The 21,614-nt window shown below is 41.9% G+C and overlaps 1 protein-coding gene across 4 annotated transcripts in view; it reads left to right on the top strand.

Moving 5' to 3' along the window:
• ano3 (anoctamin 3) overlaps nt 1–21,614 on the top strand; it is a 132,841-nt gene that overhangs the window by 48,642 nt on the left and 62,585 nt on the right. For all 4 annotated transcript variants that reach the window (XM_082160419.1, XM_082160422.1, XM_082160420.1 and 1 more), the window contains exons 9-12: nt 9,707–9,762; nt 9,871–9,992; nt 15,523–15,657; nt 16,603–16,699. In XM_082160419.1, the coding sequence (XP_082016545.1) occupies nt 9,707–9,762; nt 9,871–9,992; nt 15,523–15,657; nt 16,603–16,699 (410 nt within the window). The remainder of the gene's footprint in view (nt 1–9,706; nt 9,763–9,870; nt 9,993–15,522; nt 15,658–16,602; nt 16,700–21,614) is intronic.

Here is a 21,614-nt window from a genome sequence, read left to right as displayed (position 1 = left end):
TTCTCAGATTCTGTTTACTTGAAGAAGCTGCGCAGGCATGCATGAAGTATGGCACAGCAACGCAGTGTCTCGTTCCATCCTCAGGGAGCATTCCCTTCCTGCGTAACTTGAGACATTCCCATTTGAGTGAATTCAATGCTGCGCCATGGTTGCTGATGCTATGGGAACATTAATACCCTCGCCACCATACTGAAAAATGCCTGCCTAAAAATATTGTTAAAAGTATGTACAAGCACAGATCCTGTGGGCAAGCAAAATAGACTAACCCAACAGGACCTGGAAGTCTAGGGTTTAATCCATATCCATGCTGTAAACCCCTATGAATGTGTGTGGAGAGGCTGCCCTGCCACAGCACAAACATCCTGCAAATATGCACCCTAGGATAGCACCTTAGAAAAAGCCCTACTCCGAGTAGAGTGAGCTCTGATGCAAAAGTCAGACCGCGTGCCTCATTGGCAAAAGAAATCGCATCAGTAATACTGTGTGACAAGCACTGCTTGGTGGCAGCAAAACCTTTGCTGCGCCTTGCAAACAGACCAACAGTTTATTAGATTTACACCACAAGCCTGGGTGGTCAACATAAATCCTAAAGGTGATGATACTCTTGGCAACTTTTTGAGCAATGTTGCTGGGCAGTGTTGCTGTCAACGGGGAACCAGACGAGACACAGGGCCCACGACCGATCTAAATTATCCAGATAGAAATTTGTTGCCCATTCTCAATGGGAAAGTGCCTATTGCCCAGCAACATTGCTCTAAAAGTTTCCCTGTGTATCATCACTTTAAGGGCCCTGACTGGATACAAATGGTAAAGCCTCTCCTGGCAAAGGGAGAGTGATGAAAAGATAAAAGGTTGAAGAAGACACATTCAGATCGTAATCCTTCCTAGGGTGCAATGACTTTGACTAAGCAGGACGCAGCTACTGAAATTACTGAAAACTCTTTTGAGCGAAGTTAGCGCCAATAACAGAGACACCTTGAGATTCATAAGCTTCTCTGAGGCTGACAACAGAAGCACAATGAGTGCAAGAAGCTAGAGACCAGGGAAGCTCCCACAGAAGATGTGGGAGGTGAACGTGGCAAGCCGAAACACCCACAGGCCCTGATGAAAGACGCTCCTGCAGGAACTCTAGCATTGAACCAGTGAACTGGGTCCAAATGGCGCTGATCGCACCACAATGCAAAGAGATGCCACTTCAGGGGATATAACTCCTTGTAGAGGGAGATCTAGGGTTACAAATGTTCTCAGTAATCCTGCTGGAGAGACCCAAATCTATGAGCTGATCACTCTCAGGGGCCAGCCCGCTGGTTCCAAATCTCGAGTCAAGGGTAAAAGATAGAATAGCCTCAAAATGCCCTAAACGATACCCCAACAGCCGAGGTGTCACATGGTTAGGGATAAACTTCTCAAATGCTGTCATTTTGTGTGGTTCATTTGACTCATTATGGCCCTATCATGCTATTATAAACCAGTTTCATTGATTAAATTAAGAATGATCTTACTCTAAAAGCTATGCATAAAACACTTTGTTTGAAATAAAACACATTTTTAAACATTTTACACAGTAGGCATACATATAAAATGACATCACTGTCTGTATAAAATAACCAAAGTAATGTCTTGAAAAACACAGGTCAGTAAACAATGAACCGTTTTTTATTTATTTTTATTTATTTTTTTACTATTCCTAGTTATTCCTAGTATAACTTTGCCCACATAACTTGAGACGACAACTGAGTCATCAGTGAAGGATGGCTCCTGAGCATTTTATTCCATTTTGTCTATAAAGAAATGGGCATTTCTTCATCCACCCATTTGTATAAATCCATAAAAAATTTTTTTTTTTAAATGTTCATTCCAGTCCTTCACCACATACTCATCAAGCCTTAAAACTCCATTCATTGTGATCAGCACTAATCACATTATAAACATCACAGATACTGAAACAGTCCCCGTCAGTCAGTGTCCCCCATGGTCCTATGTGTGAGCGTGTATTTGCATGTCTCTGCTGGTCACACGGTCTCCGTCTCTCTGCAGCTCCTCCGTTGTGTTGTCTGTATCTGCTTAATTATTATGGCCATCACGAGCGGCTCTTCATGGGCCAGTCAGGGAGTTCATGGGAAGGTGCGTACAGTACTGTACATTCTCTGTTGTATGGGCACACAGGGATGCCCAAATATCATCACATCTCTAAAAGTAGCATCAGCAAGACAAAGAGATTGAGAGAAAAAGTGACAATGAGTGATTTTTAATGCCGTTTTGGGTAGAATCTCACAAATTTGAAATGTCCAGGTCAGATTTCACCACTATGCAAAAAGCTAAAAAAAAAACAAAAAAAAAACATTTTATGACATGCTACCAATGGAATTTTTTTTGTGCATTTCTGGCATAAATATTTAATATTTTGATTTGAGTTGCAATTATTTTACTATATAGAAAGAAAGGTTTTTATGCAGTTTAGCGACTGGGAAAATGACCTTTATTTATTTGTTTTTTATTCATTTATTTTTTGGATATCTGAATATGACCTGGACATGTTCTAAACTGTTTTTGAGATTCTTCCATTTATTGAGTTATGGGGCCTTGAGCTTGGTCCAACGTAAACCCTCTTTTGACGTTTAAGAAATTGTCAAGACTTACTAAAGACACGCAGCGATGCAAAGGTAATTTTATGGAGGCGAGTATCTAAATAAATTATGCAATGTGATTTACTAAGGATTGCGGTAGTCAATTTAGTTGAATTTGCGCCATTATTTAACGCTAAAAAAAGCATGTCTCAACAAGTTGTTGCGCTTGACATGCTGTGATAGTTGCAGCTAGGAGGAGACACCTCAGGGAACAGAACAGCTTGATAGGACTCATTTATTTGGAATGCCAGAGAAAGACATTCTCCGAACATATCGTTTGTTGTTTAGATTACCCCCTGCAACTGATTATCATCGACTCTGCTTTTTGGTTTGCGGCTCTATGCTAATTTGCGCAGCTCTTGGTATATTCTTTAATTTGAACATTGTCAGATCACCGGCAGAACTTTACACTCCATCTGCGCTTTTATGAAATTGCGGTCTCACGTTAATAAATTGACCTGTTTAGTAAATCTGGTCCGATGTGTTTTAGACAGACTTACAGTATAGAGACAGAAGAAGGCAATTTAATGAGACAAAATGCTCAATAATAAATTGGTATTAAAGCAAGATTTAGCTTTTTCTCTGTTTTCATACATGTGTTTTTGCACCATAACCAAGGTGGGAAATTAACACTGCAACCTCCCAAATGGGTTATTTTGCCTTATCTGCCAGTCACTATGGACATATATTTCCTATATTTCCATTTCATATAAGAAAAATTGGCTTTTGACAAGAAACTATTGCAGGTTCTTGTTGTAATTTTTTTATTATATCTCAAAAGCATTTCTGAATGGTTGTTTGTTTAAATGTTCAGTAGCGCTTGATTGAAACACACACAAGCTGTAAACTGTAAACCTCTACTGTATGAATCTTAAAGCATTCAAACTTCACAAGACTTATAGAATTGCTTATATTTATAAAGAAAATGCTTTTCATATGCACTGTAACTGTTGAAATCAAATAAACTTTAAACTTTTAGTAAAGTAATTGCATAATGGACATTTTATTTATTGTGAATATCTGTTAGTGGACTTGGGAAAAATATTTTATTTTTGAATTCCATATTGGTGACTAAAGTCAACATTTTAAGAATTCCATATTTATTCCATATTCGCCACTGTTGTTACAGAAACTCTGCAGTGTTATTTCTACTTTTTTATTATTAAATTAGTATCCACTTGCAACTTAGTATTGTGGATATTTCTCATTGAAATAGCTTTAGCTAAATTAATTTATCTTCACAATTTTGGGCCATTTTCCATCCATTTCTGCTTGCAGCTATTTGATGTAAGCTTAATCACATTGCTGAAGCTCACAGCTTACCAGGCTCTCACTTGCAGAAGCATATTGAAAGCAAGCTCCCAGGATTGTGCTCCTTTACTTTACTTTACTTTACCAGGATTGTGCTACTTTTCTCTTAGCCCAATCTCATTTATGCTGTTATCTGTCTGCAAATGAGTTTCCTGCTATAAGCAGGAAGTGGGGTTGATGTTACGTTGGCAGCAGGTCAAGCTAATCAAGTAGTCAAATCACAAAATAAATCCAGTCAGATGCATACTGATATGCAATTTATTGAAAAACAATGTGAATTTATTTCTTAGCACATAAAAACCAAAACATACACTGGAGGATGCAACAAGTCACTCCAAACACCTTAGTAACAACACAGAATAAATTGAAACATTTCTATGTACAAGTTTACTATGTGCTAGATGATGAATATGCATGTATTATTAAGGGAAATAAATAGAAATATGTGTTAGTTGTCATACCATAATTTTGTTGGCATACTATAAAATAAAAAATTCGAGGCCATCTTACCCACTATATATATATATATATATATATATATATATATATATATATATATATATATAAGTGTAAGTGTAATTAATATCAAATACTAAACTATTCTGTTTAAAAACAATTGAATAACCCACAGGCAGACAAAGCAGAATCCCAGTAAAAGAGATTCATCTGATGCCAGGGTTTGGTCTGGTGTATTCTTGGTTTTGTGACAGAGCCACTTTTTAATAATTGACTTAATAATTCAAGTATTAAATTAATAATAATAATTTAATAATAACACTAGTAACAACATGCCACTAAGGTCCTTGTTTGCCAATTCTGGGTGGGTTATCTTACTAATTTAATCTTTTCACTTAAACAACTTTACTCTGTCATTGATCCCTATTTTCCAGAGACACAACATTTTATGACTTTACCTCAAAACACATCTCACAAATGTTGGTATTCCGATAAAATGACTAAATTAAAAATAGCAAAGCCATACATCTAAAGTGTTAATCTTGCCACACGGGGCATCTTACCCCATCTTACTACAGTATATCTGAGCTTCATAATAAGCACACAAATACATAAAACGTTCCCTGAGAAGAATCGAGAATCGACACATTGGGGAACGCCTTCAGCGTGACTCGTCTGAAGCCTGTATGTAACTAGTCCAATCTCAATTGGCGTTGCATCATTACGTCACTCGTGACGTCGCATGTGATGGCGATGTGGAAGCTATAAAAGGACGCCGGATCACAACAGCGTCAGCTTCTGATAGGTCTGCAAGACATTCTCAGGACCGCAGGAAGTGTGGCCAAGGGACGCAGTGTCTAAGGAACGAGGGTTACAGTCTACACGAGACGTTCCCTTTCGAGAGAACTCGCGCTGCGTAGAGAATCGACACATTGGGGAACGAAATGCCCACTGCGCCACACTGACTAGTATCCGCCCTGGTGTGAAGCAATCTGGCACACTCAAGACGAGAGAACTTGTGAACCTGGTGTAGAGGGCAGAACCAGTTTATAATGTTTTATGAAGATGTGTAGGGAGGGAGACCTCTTGGAGGGAGACCCCTGCTAGCAGGGCTTTAGAGGATGCCACTCCTCTAGTTGAGTGGGCTATTGTCAGGAGAGGCGAAGGCAAACCGTGCATCTCGTACGCTGAAGAAGTAGCCTCTACTATCCATCTGCTAATAGTTTGTTTAGAGGCACACCCTTCTTAGGTGACCCAAAACACATAAGCAACTGGTCCAACTTCCTCCAGCTCGAGGACCTGTGTAAATAGGCCTCCAGAGCTCGGACCGGGCATAATAGATGTAGCTTAGATTGGTCAGCCGACACATGCGGTGAAATATGAAATGCCTGCAAGATCACAGACCGTGCTAAATTTGAAGGCACCTTAGTCACAGCCAGGTCTAGGGTGGAGAATGGCTCTGAATCTGCCAGGAGTGAACTCGAGGCAAGAGGGAGCAACAGATAGCGCCTGTAGGTCCCCCACTCTCTGTAGGGATGTAATAGCTAGCAGAAAGGCTACCTTCAGGGTTACAAATTTCTCAGACACCTCATCCAAGGGTTCGAAGGGTGCCAGGGATAGCCCTTCAAGAACCACAGCCAGGTCCCACGTGGGGACCCTGGTCTGGACGACAGGCCTCATCCTCCTAGCTCCACGAAGGAAACGTACTATAAGTGGGTGTCTCCCATAGTGCCCACCCCTAGAGGCGTGTGGAAGGCAGCTATGGCCGCCAGATAGACCTTAAACGTGGACTGGGAGAGCCCGTCAGAGAAGCGATTCTGGAGGAACTCCAGCACTGAAGCCACTGGGCAGTTAACTGGGTCCAACTGATGTTCTCTGCACCATAAAGCGAATACATTCCATTTTAATGCATACAGTTTCCTTGTGGAGAGGGCTCTAGAGTTTAGGATGGTCACAACAACCTCAGTTGAGAGACCAGCATTTACGAGTTAGTCCCCCTCAGGGGCCAGACCCACAGCTTCCACAGCTCTGGCCGAGGGTGATATATTGTGACCCCGGCCTGAGAAAGAAGGTCCCTCCTGATCGGAATTTGCTACGGAGGGCCTGCTAGAAGAGCTATGATGTCTGAAAACCATACTTGGGTTGGCCAGTATGGGGCTACTAGGAGCAAACTGACCCTGTGCCGCCGGACCCTCTCTAGAACCCCTGGGAGCAGAGTAATCGGGGGCCTCTGCCACTCCTGCACCATGGTGTCCAGTCCCAAGGAAGCTGGATGCATGAGGGAAAACCAGAGCGGACAGTGTGTGTTCTCGTGAGAGGCAAACACATCCACTTCCGCCTAACTGAACTTCCTCCATATCATCTCATATCATATCATCTCCGTCTCTGGGTGGAGTCTCTATTCCTCGGGCCTCAGCCCCTGCCTCGACAGGATGTCTGCCCCCACATTTTTGTCCGCAGGAATAAACATTGCTCTGATTGAGAGTAGTTTGCCCTGGGACCACAGAAGAACCTGGTGCACCAGTCTGCATAGAGGGCGCGATCTCAAGCCCCCCTGTCGATTTATATATGAGACCATCGACGTATTGTCTGTTCACACTAGAAAATGATGGCCTCTGAGGTCCTGAAGGAAATGTCTGAGAGCCAGAAATACTGCCAACATCTCCAGGAAATTGATGTGCCAAGAGAGATGGTGGTCCTTCCATTGACCCCTTGTGTAGCGGACCTCCATGACCGCTCCCCAGCCTGTGAGGGATGCATCCGTGATCACTATTTTTCTTTGACACGGTGCTCCCAACACAGGGCCTTGGGAGAGGAACCATGGTTTCTTCCACATGACCAAAGAACGAAGGCACCTGCACGTTACTTTGATCGTGCGAAATGGGTTCCCCCTTGGGGAAAACCCTCTGGTCCTGAGCCACCACTGCAGGGCCCTCATGTACAGCAGGCCAAAAGGTATCACGTTGGACGCTGCTGCCAGAAGACCCAGAACCCTTTGAAAATGTTTGACAGTGATGGCCTGGCCTAGCTTGATACTGGTGACTGTAGGCATGATGGTGTTTATACAAGCAGGAGACAACTCTGCCCGCATCGTAAATAAGTCCCACACTACCCCCAGGAATGTCGTTCTCTGTAGAGGAATTAGTGAACTTTTCTTGACATTGAGTCTCAACCCCAGGAACCTCAGATGGTGCAGAACAACATCTCGATGTTGAATCGCCATCACCTGTGACTGTACCAGAACGTTGATGTAATTGAGAATACAAATGCCCTGAACAGCATCCATGCATTTCGTGAAGGTGCGAGGTGACAATACTAGGCTGAATGGAAGAACTCGATATTGGTACGCCTTTTCCCCAAAAGCGAACCTCAGAAACTTCCTGTGATGGGGAAGGATGGATATGTGGAAGTACGTGTCTTTTAGATCTAGATGCCAACTATACCTATTATCACGAGTCAGATCAGGTCCGAGGACTGGTTTGTCACGAAAATAGGTATAGTTAGCATCTTGAAACTGAACCTACTCAGATCAAAACCCTGAGATCTATTATACATAACATTTGCGTTTGCTGGATACCTTTGGCCCCAGGCCTTTTGTAGGGGGGCATGAGAGGCAGCACTCTCCTTCTGCTGTTGCAGGTGCGAGGAGCTGGTGGCTGCCTCGTGGGACTGCTCCCTGGCAACAGACCCACGAGAACTGGAATGACGGCAGTCAAATGAGCTGCTGACTGTTGCTTCACCTCCTGAAACCTCTTGACGACAGTATTGACTGCTTCACCGTAGAGGCCAGAAGGCGAAAGCGGGGCATCGAGGAGGAAGGCCCTGTCCTTCTTCCCAATGCCCGACAGGTTCAGCCACAGGTGTCTCTCCATAGCTACTAATGCTGCCATGGACCATCTCCTTAGTAGCACGAAGAGACAAGTCAGCCGCTCGACGAAGTTCAGTAATATCATTCTCTTTTGAGTCCACAATAGATAAAAATGTACATTGGGGCTCGATAAACGGGACAAGAATGACTTACTCCATGATCCCGACACCTCGGTGTGGAGATCAGTGAAGAAAGGGAGGCTCCGGCACGAAGGCTGTGACTGGGTTTGCAGGAAGCGTTCATCTAGATTGCTTTTTTTTTTTTTTGGCCGCTTCCTGCTTTTCTGATGGCCATTCGATATTTAATTTGGCCACTGCCCTGGTCACAACCTCCAGCAGCTCCTCGAAGGCAGGAGAATGAGGTGGTGAGTCCTCTCCTGCCTCAATGCCCAACATATCTAACTCCTCGGAGCCAGATAGTTCGAGCATCGGGTCCTCGACCTGGGTGGAAGAAGCCGCAGAGCGGGTGAACGTGACCGATGGACCTGGCTGCTGATTGTTGAGAAAGGGCCGAAGCCGTCTCAACATCATCCACCAGCTCCATTTGCGAACCCCATGTGTGCCGCCTCAGCAGACACGAGTCCCAATCCATGGGGAACGCAAGCCTGGCCTGATTCATCGAACAGGGTCTGGCAGGAGCAGAGTATCCTGAGAGGCAGCAAATCACAGTTTGCACAGACAGCACCCTCGAGCGCTGCCGGTGCATGTTCCACTCCCAGACAAACAACACAGAGTGAGTGTGTGTGTCACCCTCGCTCAAATAGCGCGGGCAAGGGGACGCACACTGCCTAAATTGCTTCTCTTTACTCGACATATTCTTTAGATATATATATATATATATATATTTTAGATATATATATGTGAATGTGAGTGATTTCATACAGACACAGACACAGAACGCTTGCTGAAGACCAGAAAGCTGACACTGTTGTGATCCTGCGTCCTTTTATAGCTTCCGCATCGCCGTCAAGAATGACGTAATGACGCAACACCAATTGAGATTTGACTAGTTCCATACAGACTTCAGATGTGTCACGCTGAAGGCGTTCCCCAATGTGTCGATTGTCAGTGCAGTGCGAGTTCCCTCGAAAAGGGAACTGGCATTCACTAGTCGCTGTGGCTGGTGGGTGAAAAAGTTAATTTCCCAACCTCACCGTTGCATTAGGATGTGTGTTACATTTTAGAAGGCGAAACATCTCATTTGTGGTGAATGTGGTGCAACTGAATATTTTTTATGAAATTATACATTGTGTGTTTGAAGGTTGCTAGACTTTTTACATCGCTATTTTATTTCTGCAAATCCTTGAATTACATTCTTGCAATATAGAAGCATCAGACAGTAAGACATCAGAACTGTCATTCTGGGCACTAAGATGCAAAATTGAAGCCAAGATTGAAGAAAAAGAAATTCATGCAAGTTTTTTCTGTTTCCATCTATTTTTTAGGCATTAATCGGTTACTTGGCAACAGCACATATGAGGCAGCGTTTCCTCCACATGAGGTAAAATGAGTTAAATTTATTACCTGTCACAATGTAGTTTTTACCTCTATTTTCTTACTGTTGAAGTTTTCTTAGGTGATTTTGAAAACTATTCTATTTACTTTTTAGGGAAGTTACAAAAGCAGACATCCGATTAAAACCCATGGGGCTCAAAACCACAGACACCTTTTGTACGAAAGATGGGCACGCTGGGGAATCTGGTACAAATACCAGCCTTTAGACCTCATACGGTAAGAAAGGCACTTTTGGACACATTTAATATGCTGTCTTAACAAATGGATCACTTTTTATTTTTAAGGAATTTGGGAAACAATTTTTTTTTTTTTTTTTTTGGGGGGCAAAAAAAAAAAAAAAGAAGTGTAGTCTGAAAAACACATGCTGATTTTTACTAAATAAATAAATGAATAAATAAAATATATTATAAATAAAATATATTTAGCAAAATAAATGAATAAGGACACATTTATGCACATATCAAGCACTGATGTAGATAAACCGGATATTTACTATGATGTCTGTACAGTACACTGTGAATATAGCCAGTCCAGAATATACTGGCAAAGTTTTTGAGTCTTCACAACAGCTTCCAGTTTGTTTGTTTGGGGCTTTTTAAAAAAAGTCTGAAAGTTTCTGAAAGGTTCTTGATGACTCAGAATGGCAGTGAAATCCTGAACGAAAATATTTGCACTGTGAAAACAGCTTTAGGGCCCTATTTTAACGATCTGAAACGCAAGTATCAAACGCGAAACCCAAGTAACTTTGTGGGCGGATATCGGATGCATGAGCTATTATACTGGCGGGATAAATGACTCTTGCGCCCGACGCAAATCTAAAATGGGTTGGTCTGAAGTAGCTACATTACTCATAGGTGTGGTTTGGGCGTAACGTGAAATAAACCAGTCAGAGCGTCATCTCACATTCCCTTTAAGAGCAGGCGCGTTTGTTCCATTACGGATTGCTATTATAACGGCGGATTTGCCAGGCGCACGCCAGGAGCAGTTCACAGCCGAGGAGACCGATGTTCTCATCAGGGCCGTAAAAGACAGAGAAGTGACATTGTATGGGGATGGGAGAAACCCACCCAAATAAGTTTCGGTTAAACAGGCGTATAATAATTTGGGTAAATGTGTAAGCTAGATTTATGCCTATTTTTTCACATCTTCATGGACACCACAATGATTTCCCTTGTGTGGAATATTTTTCTTGTAATTATGTATGGTTTTCAAAAATGGCAATTACTGCGTCTGTGTAGATGAAAGAAAAGTGTATGCGCGTTTTGCACACGCTACATTATGGCCAAGCATGCGCCCTTAAAATAGCATCTGCATAACACGACTTTAGACTAGGTTTTTCCTGGTCTGTGGCGGAATTGTTTTCTGGAACTGCAAAATAGCATCAGGGAACGTTTGCGCCGGAACACGCCTCCTCTTTTCGCTGAACTGCCCCCGGGAGCGCAAATTCATTCCCTAATTTTCCGACGTGGGTCTGTGGAGGGAAAAGTCGGTGCTCGGTGCAAGATAGGGCCCTTAATCTCACTAACTCATTCATATGTGCAGGACTGTGTTGGTGTGGCTGACCGCAGCTTCCTTGTGTAAATCACAGCTGTAGTCAAACGTGAGAGAAAATGCAATCTCAGGTTCATAAAAATCGTATATTGACGGTGGATTAGAGCCCTCTCCTTTTAAAGTGGAGAGAGAAAAATAATTGCGATGGTGATGTGCAGACACAGCAATTCTTTGCTGGTAGCTTCTCATCAGTTTGAGAGTAAGGCCACACTCCATTTGTGGAATTATGTAACCGCCCTGACCTGGTATATTTTAATTGAATTACATGTCCCTGTTTTTAAGTCACCTTTCTGCCTATTAATCTATGTATCTAACCTGTGCATCTGGGTCAATAATGCTTTTTTGTGTTTTAATCTATTAAACTATAAAAAAAAAAATGCAATTCATATCAATTCACTGTCATGGTTCCCTTTCATGGGAACTCGAGCTGCCTCGAAACACTGTGGGAACGCCTCTGCGTGATTGCGTCATGAAGCACGTATGAAACCAGTCCAATGGCGAGACGGAATGTAATGTGACGTCATCGACCAGGAAACTGTAAAGCACACCTGAACCAAACAGCGTCAGCTTCAATGTCTTCAGCAAGCGCTCTATGTGAATCTGTGTCCCTGGTGTTTTTGTCTGTTTTAGAAAGTGCTAGGCAAGAGTTTTCACCCATATATATATATATATATATATATATATATATATATATATATATATATAAAATGGTGAGCGAACAACATTTCAATAGTGTGTTCATCCCTACCAAATCTACATCACGGGTGGGGATACACATGTATTGTGTGTTGTTCGTTTGAGAGCGCAGCACGTTCAGTCATCCCTCAAGGGGGCTGAATATGAGAATTGTTGTGAGACAGTTGAGAACGCTGTGCTGCTTGCCACGTCCCTTCGAGTGGATTATCTTTTGGGGAGACACCCACTAATAACTCGTTTCCTTTGTGGCACTTTGAGGCTGAGGCCAGCAGTCCGCACGAGGGTGCCGACATGGGACTTGGCTGTTGTACTAGAAGGCCTCTCCCTAGCTCCATTTGAGCCCATTGAGGAAGTTTCTGAGAATATCTCTAAAGACTGTCTTTCTCCTCGCTATTTCACCTCTCAAGAGAATTGGAGAGAATTGAAGCACTTTTGGTATGGGCAATTCCACGCAAAACTGTCACATCCATAACGCCAACACAATGTCATGGTATTTAGTTGGCGTTATGGATGTGACAGTTTTGCGTGGAATTGCCCGTATCTCCCTCGTGCATGGAATTTCCTCCTGGTATGGTAAAGGGTTTTCTTCACCCTAAGACCAGGTTACGTTCCTAAGGTTCCTACTAATATTGTTAGTACCTAGAATACTGCAGGCCTTCTGTCCTCCTCTGGATGTCAGACCTAGAGAAACCTCATCTGCCCTGCCCAATTAGGTCCTTAGATGCTTACGTCCACAGAACTGTGGAGAAAGTCTGAACACTGTTCGTTTACTTTGGGGTATCCACAAAGGGGTGCCCGGCATCTAAGCAGAGGATGAGCAAGTGGGTGGTCGAGGCCGTCTCACTTGCTTATGAGTTGGCCAGTCAGCCTTCACCTTTGGCTGTATGGGCCCACTCCACTAGGAGCATGGTTGCTTCCAAAGCATTACTGTCAGGAGTTTCCCTCCAAGATGTTTGTGATGCGGCAGGCTAGTCCTCACCGCATACATTCGTGAGGCTTCACTTGCTGGAACTCGGCTCCAATCCAGGGGTGCAGGTGCTTTCACCTAGATGTGCGCATTGATTTCACACAGACGGACACTTGCTCTTATGGCGGCTTGGGTATTAGCGCTCCCACAGTGTTTCGACGCAGCTCGAGTTCCCTTGAAAGGGAACATCTCGGTTATGTATGTAACCCTAGTTCCCTGACGAGGGAAAGAGACGCTGCGTCACCCTGCCATACTCCCAGCATGCCCGTGATCGACTTGGTTCAGGTGTGCTTTATAGTTTCCTGGTCGATGACGTCACATGAAATTCCGTCACGCCATTGGACTGGTTTCATACGTGCTTAATGACGCAATCACGCAGAGGCGTTCGCACAGCGTTACGACACAGCGTCTCGTTCCCTCTTCAGGGAACTAGGGTTACATACGTAACCGAGACGTTCTGTTGTGTTTAGGACTTTTATTTTGTATTCATCAGTTTCTTTGGTTTTCTTAGTTTGTATCTATGGTTACAGACATGAGTAGTTATTCAGTTCAGCTGAGTGTCGTTAATTACCTTGTTTGCATTAGTACTTAAGTTCCTCTGTTTTCAGTGTTCAGTTGTCCAGTATTGTCAGTGTGTGTTGTGTTTGGATGTATCTGCATTTATTTTTTATTAAAGACTCACTTTGAACTTTATCTTCATTGTCATCTGCTTCCCAGCAACAAACTGTGACAGTCACAGTCATGTTTAGTCTTCACGGTCTTGTTTGGTTTTAGTCTTCCATTTCCATCCGTTCTTGTCTTTCATTTGTTAGTCTCTAATTAGTCCTCACCTGTTCCCAATTCCTCAAGTATTTAAGCCTTCTGTTCCTTCAGTCCATGATCTCTTGTTAAAGTTTGTGGTTAGTGTGTTGTAGTCTTGCTCTTATTAAAATATATTATCTTTGTCCATCATTCTCTGGATTACACAGACAACCTGTGACAATACTAATATATGGTACTAAGCTGAATAACATCAGTCAAATGCATTAGTAGTAGTAGTAGTAGCTTTATTGGTCACTAGTCACAGGTACCAGCGAAATTCCGCCATCAACCTGTCCATACAAACATACATACAATATGACAAGGGGGAAGACAGGACAGGAAGACAGAGCATTGAGGAAAAAAATACAGCATAACATGAGGAGAGGTGAGGAGGAAAAAAAAGGCAACCCCCAGACTATGCTCCTGTAAGGAGTTCAGTTTGGGAACAGTAAAAAAACACCTCAGCAACATTAGCACATAATCAGTACACAACATGAACACACAAGACTTGCAACAGGGGAGGGGAGTGGGGGGTGGAGGTAACCCAGCACAGGCAAGCAGCCATCCGGTCCTGCAGCCATTTTCGGCGCTGGTCAGACCCGCCTGTCAGACTGGGGGTACAAAGCGTCGAAGGCGAGGGATGGGGGTTGGGGGAGGGTGATTGCATATCTGTGTATATGTAAGAGTCCGTGTATGTGTAGGCCTCGAGAGTCGCTACGCCTGACATCCTAATCTAGGTGCTTCAGTCCGCAGGATGTCATAGCGATACACAGCAGTTGCCATGGAGTCAACCTTGATCAGGTCCCAGACAGAGTCAACAATCAGCAGGTGTCAGTGGGGAGTGGGGGAAGGAAGGCAAGAGCGTCTCGCTGCAGTGCTCTCTCCAGAGGGAGTTGTTGTTGCAGCAGCAGCCTCGGCCAAGGCCAGTGCTGGTAGAGGGGGGCCGAAGCAGATAAGATTGGGGTTGTTTGGTCTTGGGACGAGTAGCCGCATTCCAATTTACACAGCTCCTGGTCCATTTGGGTCTCCGAAACGATCCATTTGCCTTTGCAAAGCTGTAAGCTTCTCCAAGATGTTATCAATATTTTGGGTAATAGTCACCAAAGTCATAGTCTGAGTGCTGACAGCTCTGCCCACTGCTTCAATCATGACGGGCAGCCTTGTGGGGTTTTGGACAGCTGTCACCGTCTTCTTAATTCCTCGATAAACCAGGGCAATGCCTAATCCAAACAGCAGAAAACCTGTTATCATGGTTCCGAAAAGGTAGATATCTTCAATGTCCTCCACGGAAAGAGCCGCCAGACACACGACCCGCCACCTCTCCCACGCGTCCATCGTGTAGCCAGCTGCGAACGTTCTGGCAGGGCAGTCAGGTTCCCCCGAACCCAAGCTTCTCGTCGAGAAGATGGTGTCAATTGCGTTGAGAGACCAGTTGATCAAATCCATAATTTCTTAGTTTGGAGAGCAGTGCGGAGAGAGTCTCTCAAAGTACAAGACAGTAGACTAGACGAGACGAGAGGAGCAAAGCAGGGGAGATAAGGGAGAGGAAGGGAAGAAAATGCGACCGCCTTCGTTGAGAGCCAAAGAGAAGATTACAAACTAACACTGAACAGCAGTACATTTTTTATTTAATGTTAATCAAGATTAATAAATGTTGTGAAAATGTACTGAGCCCTATAATGAATGTTTCTTACTGATATTTCTTCATTTATTGGCCTGTCTGTCTCATAGGCGGTACTTCGGAGAGAAGATCGGGCTGTATTTTGCCTGGTTGGGCTGGTATACAGGTATGCTGATCCCTGCTGCTCTAGTCGGTCTCTTTGTCTTCCTCTATGGGCTTTTCACCATGGACTCCAGCCAAGTAAGGTTAGTCCTTGCTGGGGTTTTCAGCTATTTAAAAATTTCCCCCAGTATGCCTGAACCTGATCCCATCAGTCAAAGGGCCCTATTTTAACGATCTAAGCGCATGGTCAAAGCACAAGTGCTCTTAGGGCGTGTCCGAATCCACTTTTGCTAGTTTAACGACGGGGAAAATGGTCGGCACGCCAGGCGCATGGTCTAAAAGAGTTGTCTCTATTCTCTTAATATGGGTGTTATAAGAGTAATGGGTGTGTTTTGGGCGTAACGTGAAATAAACCAACCAGAGTCTCATCTCCCATTCCCTTTAAAAGCCAGGTGCGCTCGCGCCATGGTGGACTCGCAATTTACATGACGGAATTTGCAAGCGGAGAAACTGAACACGCCTCCAGAGCGCAAACGGATCTGCTTGTGCGCGAAGTTAAAGCCCGCAAGCAGACCATCTATGGAACAAGCCGGATTCCACCATATCTTTATGTACACAATATACATTTTTTACAATGTAATCCTTTTATATTTAATATTTGGCATGTTTGAGTGCTGCACATCCCTGTGTGTGTAATAAGCACGTTGTGGACCCGCCTATAGGCGTACATTACTAACATGCTGTTTAAATAAAAAAAAAAATACTGTCTATTTCAGTTGCCTCAAAATAGCAACACGCCAACAATGCGCCTGAACACACCTCGTTTTTAGACCAGCACGCACATATAGGCGCAAATGCATTTTCTATTTAAACAACGTGGCACAAGACGTGAAAATGAGAACTGCGTCAGACTGAAACTAGCAAACAACCTGACGCTGCATTGCGCCGGGTGTACTGTATGATAGGGCCCTATATGTCAAAACATTAATATTACATCACATTTTTATTCACCAGTATTCAATGTTTCCCTACATATTCTTCTCAATAAAGCACAGATTCATGAGTTTTTTTTTCCTGTTTTGTTTCAGTAAAGAGATCTGTGAGGCCAACACCACCATCATGTGCCCCATGTGTGAAGGCAACTGTAGCTCTTGGACGCTTAGTGACAGCTGTGTCTATGCAAAGGTACCGTATATCCGCCTTCTACTGGCATAAACCACAGTTCTTTGATTACATTGTATATGGTTAAAACAAATGCCATTTTGATAGATACTTTTAATGGCAAATCAAGGTAAGAAGGTAAGACTATATAATGATGCTTGTAAAAAAAAAATCTGTAAATATAGGGCCAATTGTGCTGTTAATATGAAGGAATATTCTGTATTCTGTATTTCTTCACCTGTGTTTTACCCATATTTAGTGTTTTAGTGTTAAAGGAATCTCCATAAACTCACACACTTAATATTGTCTCTTTAACTGCTATGTATTTACAGAGGCTCTGATCTTTCTTTTGATAATTACATGTTCAGATATTCATACAACAAAATATTCTGGGGGCCATAATATTTTTTGTGAAAATTATAAAAAATGCTGGCAGTGGCTGTCAACCCCCTTATATAAAATGCTGGCAGGGAAAGAGCCCATATAAACAGTGACCCGGTAAACATAAGATAATGTCCTGACACAAAATGTTATAGATTTTTCAGTTTTGGGTCAAATAAAAGCCAGTCATTGGCCATTGTCCCACCTTGATATTGGTCCTGGTAAATTCCAGGAAATTGTTGCCATAGTTTTCTCTTAATAAAAAATTTATAAATAAATAAAAAATAAAAAAAAGGCAATAAAATACATTTTACAATGGCTGATAGTAAATTCAAGTGAAATAGAAGTTAAAGGAAATGCATATATTCAGTAGATGACTTGTATGTCTTTGATTCAATTTGCTTGAGTCAATTTGCATTTTGGCGTCTGTCCTTGTAATTGTCAAGTCACATTTATTTATGTAGCACTTTTTACAATACAGATTTTTCAAAGCAAATTTACAGAGATAACAGGAAAATAATGCAACAAAGTTTGTTTCCAGAAGATATAGTGTCACAGTCCAGCTTAAGTAAGTTCAGTGATGTTTCATTTTTGTTGTAAAAAAAGTTTTTTAATTTAGTAACATTTTTTATATATAGTCGCTCTGGAGAAAACCGTGATGTCATCGTCCAGCTCAGTTCAGTTCTCATATAATGCAGGCAGATCAGTAATATTGTTGAATATTAAATTAAATGTCCCCAACTAAGCAACCCAAAAGCCAATGGCAACAAAGGTGAAAAAAGGCGACAAAAGCGAAAAAGGCATCAGTGGCAAGTAACCAAAACTCCATCAGGAGACAGAATGGAGAAAAAAAAAAAACCTTGGGAGAAACCAGGCTCAGTCGGGGGCCAGTTCTCCTCTGGCCAATGAACGAACAGTGTATGATTATGATTCAGGCAGCTTTATAGGTCAGAAGTCAGATTGGATTGGAACAATCAGAATATTTTTCCAGTTCCATCTGTTTGAAGATCGGAGTCACATGGGTATGGAGACGAGTTTGTTGAGGATCAGTGCCGATGGCTGTCGTGTCGATGAGGCCTTCAGAGGGGAGAGTTGACAACCTCTGCTGACACTTCAGGGATGCGCTGTGGTCATGTCTAGGCGCAGGTCCTACATCTGATCTGGATACGGCCCGGATCCGGCTGATTAAAGTAAACCTCGGAATCAGCAGAAAGATTAACATTAGCGTAGATCTACCGCCAGCAGTCGATTTTGATATTATAGGTATTATCAACTGTCCAGAATTTTGAGATTGCAATAGACGTTAAGGACTATAATGTGTTAAGAGCTCCCTCAAGTACTGGGGAGCTAAACCATTTAGTGCTTTGTAAGTAAAATGTATACGATGTTTAATAGGGAGCCAATGCAGTGTTGACAGAACCGGGCTAATATGGTCATACTTCTTGGTTCTAGTATGAACTCTAGCTGCTGTGTTTTGGACCAGCTGTAGTTTGATTATTATGCATGCAGGGCAACCGCCCATTCGAGCATTACAATAATCTAGCCTTGAGGTCATGAACGCGTTAATTAACTGTTCTGCATTTTTCATTGAAAGCATATGTCGTAATTTAGATGGCTTTAAAACGTGGCTTTCAAATGAAAGATTGATATCAAAGAGCACACCTAGGTTCCTAACCGACGACGAAAACTTGACAGAGCAGCCATCCATTGTAAGACAGTTTTCCAGGTTAGTTGTGCGGAGGTTTTTGGTCCAATCATTAGAAACTTTCAGAATTAAGAATTTCAGAATTAAGTAGTATTATAGTATTTTAGTAGGAAATTGCTAGTCATCCAATTTTTTATATCAGCTATGCATTCCATTCATTTCTTTAATTGCCAAGTTTCGTAGGGGCGCTAAGAGATATAGAGCTGAGTATCATCGGCATAACAATGCGTCCTAATGATATTTCCCAAGGGTAGCATGTACAGAGTGAACAGCAACGGTCCTAGTACTGTGCCTTGTGGTACTCCATACTGAACTTGTGATGGATATGACATCTCTTCATTTACTGCTACAAACTGATAACGGTCAGATAAGAATGATTTAAACCATGCTAATGCAATTCAAATAAGGCCAACATTATTTTTGAGTCTATTTAAAAGAATGTTGTGGTCAATGGTATCAAATGCAGCACTAAGATCGAGTAACACTAATGGAGAGATACAACCTCGATCGGATGATTGGAGCAAATAATTTGTACATCTATTGAGAGCTGTCTCAGTACTATGATACGGTCTAAATCCTGACTGGAAATCCTCCCAGATTCCATTTCTTTCTAAAAAAGGAACATAGTTGTGAGGATACTGCCTTTTCTAGTATCTTTGACAGAAAAGGGTCTATTTGAGATTGGCATGTAATTTACTAATTCTGTACGATCAAGTTGTGTTTTTAAAAAAGAGGTTTAATAATAGCCAGCTTAAGAGTTTCTGGTACATATCCTAGTGACAAAGATGAATTAATGAAATTAAGGAGAGGATATATGACCTCTGGAAGCATCTCTTTCAGTAGCTTAGTCGGAATAGGGTCTAACATACATGTTGTTGATTTAGATGATTTAACGAATCCTATTGCAACGAATGAATGGAATTTTTCCTCAGGGAGACTACAATGCACTGTCTGATGTGATACTGTAGTAGATGGTTGCATAGTTATAATTTTATATCTAATATTATCAATCTTGTAAGTAAAGAAGTTCATAAAGTCAGACTGCTATGCTCTTTGGAACTTCAGAAGAATAAGTGTTATTTCTTGTTAATTTAGCCACTGTGTCAAATAAATAACTAGGGTTGTGTTTGTTTTCTTCTAAGAGAATTCGAAAAACATCTAGTTTTGTTTTCTTCCAGTTGCGCTCCATTTTTCTGGCTGCTCTCTTAAGGGCCCGATATAATAAATTCATGATGCTGTGTACTGTGGTAACATGAAAAGTCAAGAAAACCAAGACAAACAACATGAAAGTCAAGAAATCACATCTTGGCTGTGTGGTGATATTTATGTATACTGTATATTTCCTGTAGACATCTTTATGCAAATACATATTGTTTTGCAGAAAAGATGTACACTTTTAGTGCACATATGTAGTTTATAACGGTTTATAACCATAACAACTTTGTTTTTAGAATGTCTGTTTCCAAACTTTTTGTTGTAGCCTCATCAGGAAAGCCTGTTTTGTCTGACATCAAAGATATTCGTATGTTTTGAATTAGTGTTTGGTCCTGAATTTTCAACATGCAAATCAAACACAGATTCTTCAAGCTGTGCAGTCAGTGCTAAGGACCAAAAGTTGATTTTGTGACATGGAAACATGGTTGTGGTTTGGCCTGGGAGAGGCTAATATTTGAATAAAATACACATTAAAATTGGTTCCTGCCCTGAAGAATGTTTTATTGCTTGAAGTTTGCATTTTCATAGCTCAGAAGACAATGTTAAAACAATGTTGACACGGTTCTTTCTTGGCCACCCACTACTGTTATGGGGCTGGATTTTGGCCAGCGGTCAGAGTCCTGTAACGGGTCAGGTACCCGCATAAAAGTGGCTAAAACGGGTGGATTGTGACATTCCTAAAATTCACGGGCGGGGATGCGGGCGGATAATGAACTCCTTGCGGGCGGGTAGCGGATGAAAAATATGTGCAATATTTGTATGTCTAAATTACCATTACACATACGCAAATATGTGTTTTAGTCAGGCCATCCTTAAAAATATTCTTGTTTGCCGTAACCCGACCGACCCTGTCAATTTAGGACCGACTCAATACATTTTTTTTTTCCCCTTTTAGTCCAACCGACTTGCCGGTTGTAAACTTGCGTTAAGATCGACCGATTTTTTTTTTTTTTACTCTTCAAACAACTAATACAAATGCAATAAAATGATATTAATTATATTTTAGTTAGTATTGTGTATATAAATTACCCATATATAGGCCTACATACAAACGTAGGCTACGCTCTTTCTTTTAAATAAAAACTTGTGGAGTCATCTATGATTATAAGGGCTGTAGGCTATATGCGAAATGAAACCGAAATCGCGACACTCAGGGCCACGAACCTATAATTAAAACTTTCACAGAGATCTCAAACAGGCATTTAAAACACCAAAAATTAAGAATTGGCATATCAAGCAAAATAATATTCGATGATTGATAGAAAATCGTATCTCTCCCCCCACATGCTCTCCGGCAACGCTCCGATATTAAATTTCTCTGTACTGTAGGCTAATAGGCCTATGTGTTTTAGGCCAGTCATTAAAAAACGATTTAGTTCATATTCATGTTTAAATAAAATTTTATAATTTTTTTCAATTTCATGTTGATTATATGAAAAGAGAAAAGCATGAATAAGATAAGATGATCCCGAATATCGAGAAACATGGAGTGGGCAGACATGATTTTGACCACTTTGACTGTTTTTGTAGAAAGCCTTTCTTTAAAGTGAATTTCGTTTTGTATTAATTGTATCTTAATTTTAATCAATGTTTCATCAACCAATTTCCTGGATTTAATAAATAAGAGGTAGGCTAAAT

This window comes from Leuciscus leuciscus (assembly GCF_965113295.1).
Source record: "Leuciscus leuciscus genome assembly, chromosome: 25".
In the NCBI taxonomy this organism is placed as follows: Eukaryota; Metazoa; Chordata; class Actinopteri; order Cypriniformes; family Leuciscidae; genus Leuciscus; species Leuciscus leuciscus.
The sequence above is the reverse complement of the archived record's forward strand: the minus strand, read 5'-3'. Positions and strand labels throughout refer to the sequence as shown.